This window comes from Acyrthosiphon pisum, chromosome A2 (assembly GCF_005508785.2).
Source record: "Acyrthosiphon pisum isolate AL4f chromosome A2, pea_aphid_22Mar2018_4r6ur, whole genome shotgun sequence".
Taxonomy (NCBI): domain Eukaryota; kingdom Metazoa; phylum Arthropoda; class Insecta; order Hemiptera; family Aphididae; genus Acyrthosiphon; species Acyrthosiphon pisum.
Window position 1 is genome coordinate 105,132,393 of NC_042495.1, and position 7,532 is coordinate 105,139,924.

The 7,532-nt window shown below is 33.7% G+C and overlaps 2 protein-coding genes across 2 annotated transcripts in view; one reads left to right on the forward strand and one right to left on the reverse strand.

Annotated features, from left to right (window-relative positions):
• The window catches only part of LOC100160004 (protein Skeletor, isoforms B/C), a 48,488-nt gene that overhangs the window by 32,531 nt on the left and 8,425 nt on the right, over positions 1 to 7,532 (forward strand). Inside the window, exon 5 of the mRNA XM_008182419.2 lies at positions 6,200 to 6,380. Coding sequence (XP_008180641.2) covers positions 6,200 to 6,380 — 181 coding nt within the window. The remainder of the gene's footprint in view (positions 1 to 6,199; positions 6,381 to 7,532) is intronic.
• LOC103308650 (adenylate kinase 8-like) lies at positions 9 to 5,276 on the reverse strand. Its single transcript, XM_008182408.3, has 11 exons — positions 5,044 to 5,276; positions 4,309 to 4,444; positions 4,042 to 4,133; positions 3,117 to 3,216; positions 2,951 to 3,037; positions 2,698 to 2,792; positions 2,191 to 2,368; positions 1,940 to 2,025; positions 1,578 to 1,687; positions 955 to 1,162; positions 9 to 474 (listed from the first exon to the last, which is right to left on the reverse strand). Exons 1-11 carry the CDS (start codon positions 5,101 to 5,103, stop codon positions 181 to 183), a joined length of 1,446 nt encoding a protein of 481 aa, XP_008180630.1. The 5' UTR covers positions 5,104 to 5,276; the 3' UTR covers positions 9 to 180.

Consider the following 7,532-nt stretch of genomic DNA (forward strand, 5'->3'; position numbering starts at 1 on the left):
TAATTATATTATATAACACACGTCATTTCGACGACATTACACAGCTCCACTGCAATGCGTATGATATTATTATATAATAAATTTAAATATCAATAAGTACACCACAATCGACGTCACGGCATTTTTTGTTTCCGCGGTATGGGCATCGTAGTGAAAATCGGGTGGCCGAAAACGATAAGTTTAAACGGTCTGGTCGACACCGTGATTGACGTCAAACCGTTTTGCGCCCCGTTCGAGGGCGTTCAGTAGATCTCGAGCTTCCTCGGACAATCCAGGGTCGCGACAGAAGTCTTCGTGTTTGGAGGAAAAAAGTATCCGTTCGGCAAGTCTCGTGGTCAGCCGGCTCGGCATGTGATTTTGAGGTCTAGGGCCTCCGGCTGGACTCGCAGCAACGACGCACGCCGACGCATCGTCACATACCGACTCTCCGAAAGTGATGATCGAACAGCCGTCTCCGCAATAATAGAGCATCTCCTGCAGCAAAGTGGTTTTTTATTTTTTACGTACTATCGACGGAGTTAACAGTAATACTATTGCAATCGTCATCGGGGGGGGGGGGGGGGGGATAGGTAATACGCGTTCCGGATTTTTTTTTTTTGGTTACAAGAAATAATAATTGAGTTGGACCAAAACGATCGTTTTACACATAGTAACGTACTAATATTAAGTCAGCTACTTATAGGTACCAGTTTTCTTATTATTTGAGGTATTATGATGATATATTTCATATTGCTTATACACACCTACATAATAAATTATAAACATAATATGGTGAGACTGAGACACAATCACTATTCTACACCATAGGTATACATTACATAGGGCTGACGGTATTGAAAATAATTTTTACCGAAAACGGTTTTCTAAGTTCAAAATACCGGTAAAATACCGTCGGCCCTAATACAATACAACCAAGACGTCGTTAATTTATATTATCATATCGTTTAGGTTCACTTGTAAACGTATGCAATAGGTTTTGAACTCGCAAAGAAATTTTTCCGAATTCGACGGGCACCGAAGTAGGTCTTCGTATTTCAACGTGCCCGCTTTCATTTCGTTGAGCGCACGGTTCAGGCTCATTGTGGTTCCCGTGTTTTTGATCAAACACCTGTTCTTGAAACGACGGTATAATTCCGGAAAACTGATCGCCAAAAATATAACTCTGCAGATTAAAGAAAACGTTTCAACAGTCAACGAATAATATAATATTAGATTTTTTTTTTAAAATAATCATATCTTATGTAATAAGATAATATCAGAATTCGTTATTAAAACTATAACATTTGGGTTTTTTCAACTATATTAAAATATACCAAAATATCTTAGCTGGATTATACGGTGATTTTGAAATAAATAGTACATCATTTTATACGAAGCCTCTTCTCGTACCAATATGGATATATTTACTTTGGATAATAAAATTGTAGCCTCCCCTCCCCCCCCCAAATAAAAAAAAAAAAACAAATAAATTTCTACCTATGATACTTAAGTTTTTTTTTAAAAACAAAAAGATTAACTGACAACATATTTTGGCTTTTGTTAAGATAATCACTCTGTATAATAATATAATATGATACCGATTGGGAGCCATTCCGGTAGAATCCAACCATTCGAAATCGGCTCTCGTACGCGGGAAACCCTTCAACACGTAACCATTTTCCACACAATCGTCTTGAGTTAATTTTTCCTAAAACAAAATAAGCAACTTTCTAAAATAGTGTAGCATTCATTTTTATCGTTTTAAAGTTGATGTATACTTGATGGTAGAGAAAAGACGCCACGCCTAACCAACGAAAATTGGTTCTTCTGCGTATCTCTACGTTTTTACGCGGACCCTGTCATAGGAGAACTGGTATCGATAACTGCATGATTTGGGGTAGGGGGGGCGAAGAATTGGCGTATTCTCTCGGATAATAGGTTAGGTATATATTATACATACTTTTAACCACGTTAATGCCTTTTCTTCTGCGATTTTTTTGTCACTGCAGGTGGTAACTTGTTGATCCATCATTTGATCAAAATCCACTGCAACCGCACACGATGTATGATAACATTTGTATAACAATATTATTATACATAATAATTATAATTATTTATTAATTAATTATGTAACATCATAATTCATAATGCGTGAGTCGGAAGACACCTGACCATTTTATTATTTTTTCCCATCCTCCATCAAACACTTACCGTTGACTAAATTGAATCTTTTGGATAGGCCACTGACCACGATGAAACGTCCCGATCTTACCGGGCCGATAACCACCACTCTGGGCACAAACGGAACGTCTGAATGTTTTTGTCTTACTATTTGATCGAGGCATAATTCTGTGATCTCGTCAATCGATTTACCCTGCACATTGATTTCCTACCCAAATCACCAAAAAAATATATGAGTGTAGTTTGATATAGGTAGATATTTGATGAGCATCAGTTTTTTACAGTGATTTATTAGATAAAAAAGAAGAATATTTTCAAACTTAATACTAAATAGTAGGTACGTACTGTGGAAAATAAAAAGTTCCACAAGATTACGAGAAACTTATCGTGTAAGTAATACTGTTATTGGATAACAATTAAAGTACCTAAACGTTTTCACACAAAGTTCGTCGGATTTTTGAACTCAATATTATTATATATACCTCGGTACATATAGGTACGTGGTAGATATATATTATAATAGTACGATATACTAACTTTCAAGGTGAATCGAAATTTCATTTTGATTTCAAATTCTAAATTTTTATAATTCGTATTGGACTTGTCAATGTTTTTCTGACTATGGCATAAATCTGAAAATGAAAATGTTACTTAATTTTGATGATCAAAATAATAATTATAATAATAATAACCATGATAACAATAATATAAAATAAAACAGAGTTGACAGTATTTAATAACATTATTTCATCTTGAACAGTTTCAACAGTGAAATTCACAACTTTCTTACCTGCAGGTTCGTTCAGAACGATTGTATGTGTCGGTAGAATCCCACGACTTATCATCATTTCTGCTTCTTTGTTACTGTTTGGGATATCTTTAAATACAAAAAATATACGACATCTCGAATATTATGTCGATATATTGAGATTTTAAGACTTATGCGTATATATTACCTAAAAGTATCCATCCTTTTACGTAGGCCCCTTTCGCTCTCATGTACTCCCTCAACACGGTCGTAAAATCCGTTGAATCACATCCGTCATCATCGTCTATCTAAAATCACGCGGATGATGCATATGAAATAATTTTATTATTATAATAATAAATTAATAAGATGTTAAATGTGTAGATTTATAGAAAACATGCTTTTCGAACATACGAATCATTAATATCATATGTACCAAAATATTAAATTTCAAACTTTTTTGACTACGCATGTTATTATACCTCGAGTACAATAAGTTTTAAATAAGTTATAAATAAACCATTATTAATTTTTAAACACAATTATAATAATAACGATATTAAAATACCTTATCTTATTTTGATGACATTTAAATCGAAAAGTTTTGAGTATCTGAGGTAAACTATAGGTATTTTTAAAGCTTCACATCCTATGTTCAAATATATAAAATACATTTTTTTTTCATAGGTGGCATAATAATATAATAATATCATTATGACGTTCTGCAGGTAATATTATAATATAGTACGTCATTGTATATTGATATCATACATTTTTATTTTATTTTGATAGTGTTTTTCAAAATATTATGTAAAAGAGACGAAAACATTTATTTTTCATTTCTTTAGGTTTTTTTCCAGTGCAGTTCTTACGCACATGATACAACACAATACGATATCCGTATTTTCTATAATTTTAACGAGTAGGTACTCTGCACAAAATATACCTACGACGTGGAACACTGCGATATGCACGTGAACACAAAATATTATAGGAATGCGTATGTTATAATATATATAGCCATTAGGCTATATCGTGGCGGGTAAATAATACATTATAATAAATATGACATACAATAATAATATGTTCAAATTCTCGTGTGTGTGTGTGTGTGTGTGTGTGCATATACGAACTCGTTTTTTCTGGTATCTGCGCAATACGTTCCGCCGATCGATGGTTACCACTCCGGTGCTTTTGGCTATGTTGAGTGCAACGTACACTTTGTCTAAACAAAACCGGAGAGTATGGTACAGTCAATGTTTGCACTGCAAGATTGCCGCTCACGATATACCTACTGCATATAAGCTTTACCCAGACTCACCCCCTCCCCACACTACCCCGAGAGGGATTGACGAGCAGTGAGCCGCGATGGGAGATTTCACTCGGGGTGTATAATATACCTGTATCCAACCGGTGATGGGGAGGAGCGACCAACAGTATTTTCGGTATGTCCACGTGACGCCGGCATTTCAAATACCGTTTGATGAACCGCAAAGGGTCCGGGGGCTGGGACATGAGGAGCGACTTGACCACGTTCTGGATGAGAAAAAAAAACGTCGTCAACGTAAATATTATTAATCGTCCGACATTTTAATACGCTATTTTATGAATATATAGATACGTACATCAGTCCAGGACTAGCGTAATGGGACTGCGGGAGGGACTATTTTAAACCGTTAAAAACGATGACTATGATTAATAAAACTAAAAATTACTAAAAAAACGAGTAGGCGTAGGGTCCAAGAGTATGAAAGATACTCTAACTACGAAAGATCAACAATTATTTAAAAAATAATTGTACTTATAAGACGTGTAACGCTGAAATATATAAAGGATTTGCGAGAAGTTATATCATATTAGTTGGTATTAGAGAGATATTTTAGTGCATATAACGTTTCCTAATTTGGTATTTGAATTTTAAATAAACAAGTTTACTGTTACAAATTTTTACTGAATGAAAAATCATAGAAAATGTGTTATGCGTTTTTGAATTTACAATGATCAGATTTTTCACGATTGTGATATTATTAATTTGTCTACACGTCTACAATGAATGGTTTTTTTTTTAAATTTCTAGGGGCATATATCTATTACACGTATTAAACAAGCATCTGATCGTAAATATGTGTACGTACCCTAAACATTTCGTATATCCTGTGCTTCTCCAAGTAACACGTCTGACTGGCTTTGATCATTTCCACGGCCACGAAAAACGAATAAGTCAGTTGCTCTTTTTTTTCTCCGACGAGTAAGCTCACACCGCGAAATTTGTTTGTCACCCGTGGCAACCGCACTTCCGCGTTTAAAACGCATAAAATATTTTAATATGTGTATACAATACACAACATTTATAGTAAACTATATTTAAAAAAAAAAAAACAATTCTTTTTTAACTAATATATTTTTTTTTCGGCTTATAAAATATTGTATTTTTTTTGCAATAATGATGATTGTAAATACCTATTTGTTCCTACAATAATTATGAAAACTAAAAATTTAATAATGTCTTGTAATTTCTAAAACATTTCGACTTTTTTACGATAAACGAATCGTCCGGTTTACAGTTACCCGAATACGTTTCATACAATCAGTAATATACGACGACACCTCCTCTTGCGAGTTTTACAAATTTACAATCTTTAATATTTTTCGTATTATTTTTAAATTGTTATTCGGTATCACGTGGTAAAAAATTAATGTTATACAAATAATATTCCAACACCGCTGCAGTATTACATCGGTCATAACAACTCATCACTGCACGATGATATTCCAAAAATATTATACCTGTTACTATTACACATCGGTGGCATGATCACCGATCGCGTGCAGACGTGCAGTGCTCGCTGGTCTGATACCTACAAACAGATCGGTCCAACTATGCTGCCAATTCACCCCTCCCTAGACTGATGCGTGTATACAATTTATATAATTTGTGACAATTTCGTGCCTGGGCCCTTTATTTTTGTTTCACCATATTATTGGTTTTTGCTGTCTCACTATTTTTAATACTGTTATTATGTCTTACTATTTTAATATTGTTATTTAAATTTGTTATTATTTTGTATGTAATTACTTTGTATAAAAGCCGATTGGCGTTAATCATTATAAATAAAATAAAAAATAATAATAATACATAATATTGCCAATATTATTATTGTTATTGTTTAACTTGATAGTTTATCGTCTTGACGTCATCATTACTGCGCTTGAATACAACGGCGACAAAAGGTCCGCGCGCGTTTTTACGTAATGCGCATTATATCATTACACGAGCATTTTTATTTTCAGCTTGGAACCGCTGAAGGGCTACCAGGGGGAAGACATAGAAATCCAATTACCCAGAAGCCTGACGATGCACTCGATCGATTGGCTGGCCGTCTGGTGCGTGCAGTACACGCACAATTTCGGTCACGTCAACGTACCCGACGACTTGGACGTGCCGCCGGCGTTGGGGCAGACCAAGCTCACCGTGAGTAGTGGCAGTAGGCTCAGAGGCGGTGGCGGCGGCGGACAGGGTAGGCCGACGACTGTTGTAGTTGGGCCGACGAAAAAACCGCGGCGCCATCAGACGTGGTCGCCGCCGCCGCCGTGGGTTTTCGGCTCTTACCGGCATACCACAAGTGAAGTCTCGGCACCGGTACCGCGGTATCCCAACGACTATTATTATCGTATTCTGTGACACGCATACCGTTTCAATGTCATCGTACACCCCGATTATATTATACGTACCGACTATATTATATTACTTTATCATTATGTATTATTATTTTATTATTTTGTTTTGTTTAAGTACCTAGTATATTAACTTTTGTATTCTTTTTATATATTTTGTTATTAGTTTTTGTTTTTGTTTTTTAATACAACCTACGATTTACAAAATATTATTTGTTTTTTTTTTATTATTATTTTTTAAAGCAGTTTGATTTTTAGTTAAAGAAAATTCTTTTTTCATATTCTATTTTTTATTATTATTATTTTTTTTTTTTTTTTGAAGGGGGGGGGGAATCCATTATCTTCGGTATATTATCCCTGTCTTCAAAAATACAAGTTTGTATGAGTTTTTGCGGAAAATTCATTAGTTTAAAACTTTTTATTTATAGATAATATTATACTCGAACGTTTCCACTAGGTAGATATTATTCTCTCGTTTTTATTTTTACTTTCAGTTTAACTTTAAAATTTCAAGTTTACCTTTGTACACAAGTATAAACTTTTACATTCATTTGAATATTAAATATTATCATAAGTCTTATAATAAAATCGAAATCGTTTAATTTTGTTATCTACGATCAAGCGTAGCTTCATTACAATTAACCATTTAAGTTATAAATAAAAGAAGTATATTTGAATGATCAAAAAAAATATTTTATGTTCTAAAATGATATAAAATATTTCCTCAATTTTCTAATAACTGTGTAACTTGTATAAATGTATACCAATTCAAAACAAATTATGATTTTAAGTTGGTAATAATATCCTAGGTGTAGTTATCAGTCAAATAAAAAAAGAAAAATCAATATACATATGTGATATACGTCATAATACATATTTTTTCAATCTATGTTATCAAAATGATTTGGTTAACAAAATGCCATGTTAATATATTCCAGGGAACGGAATG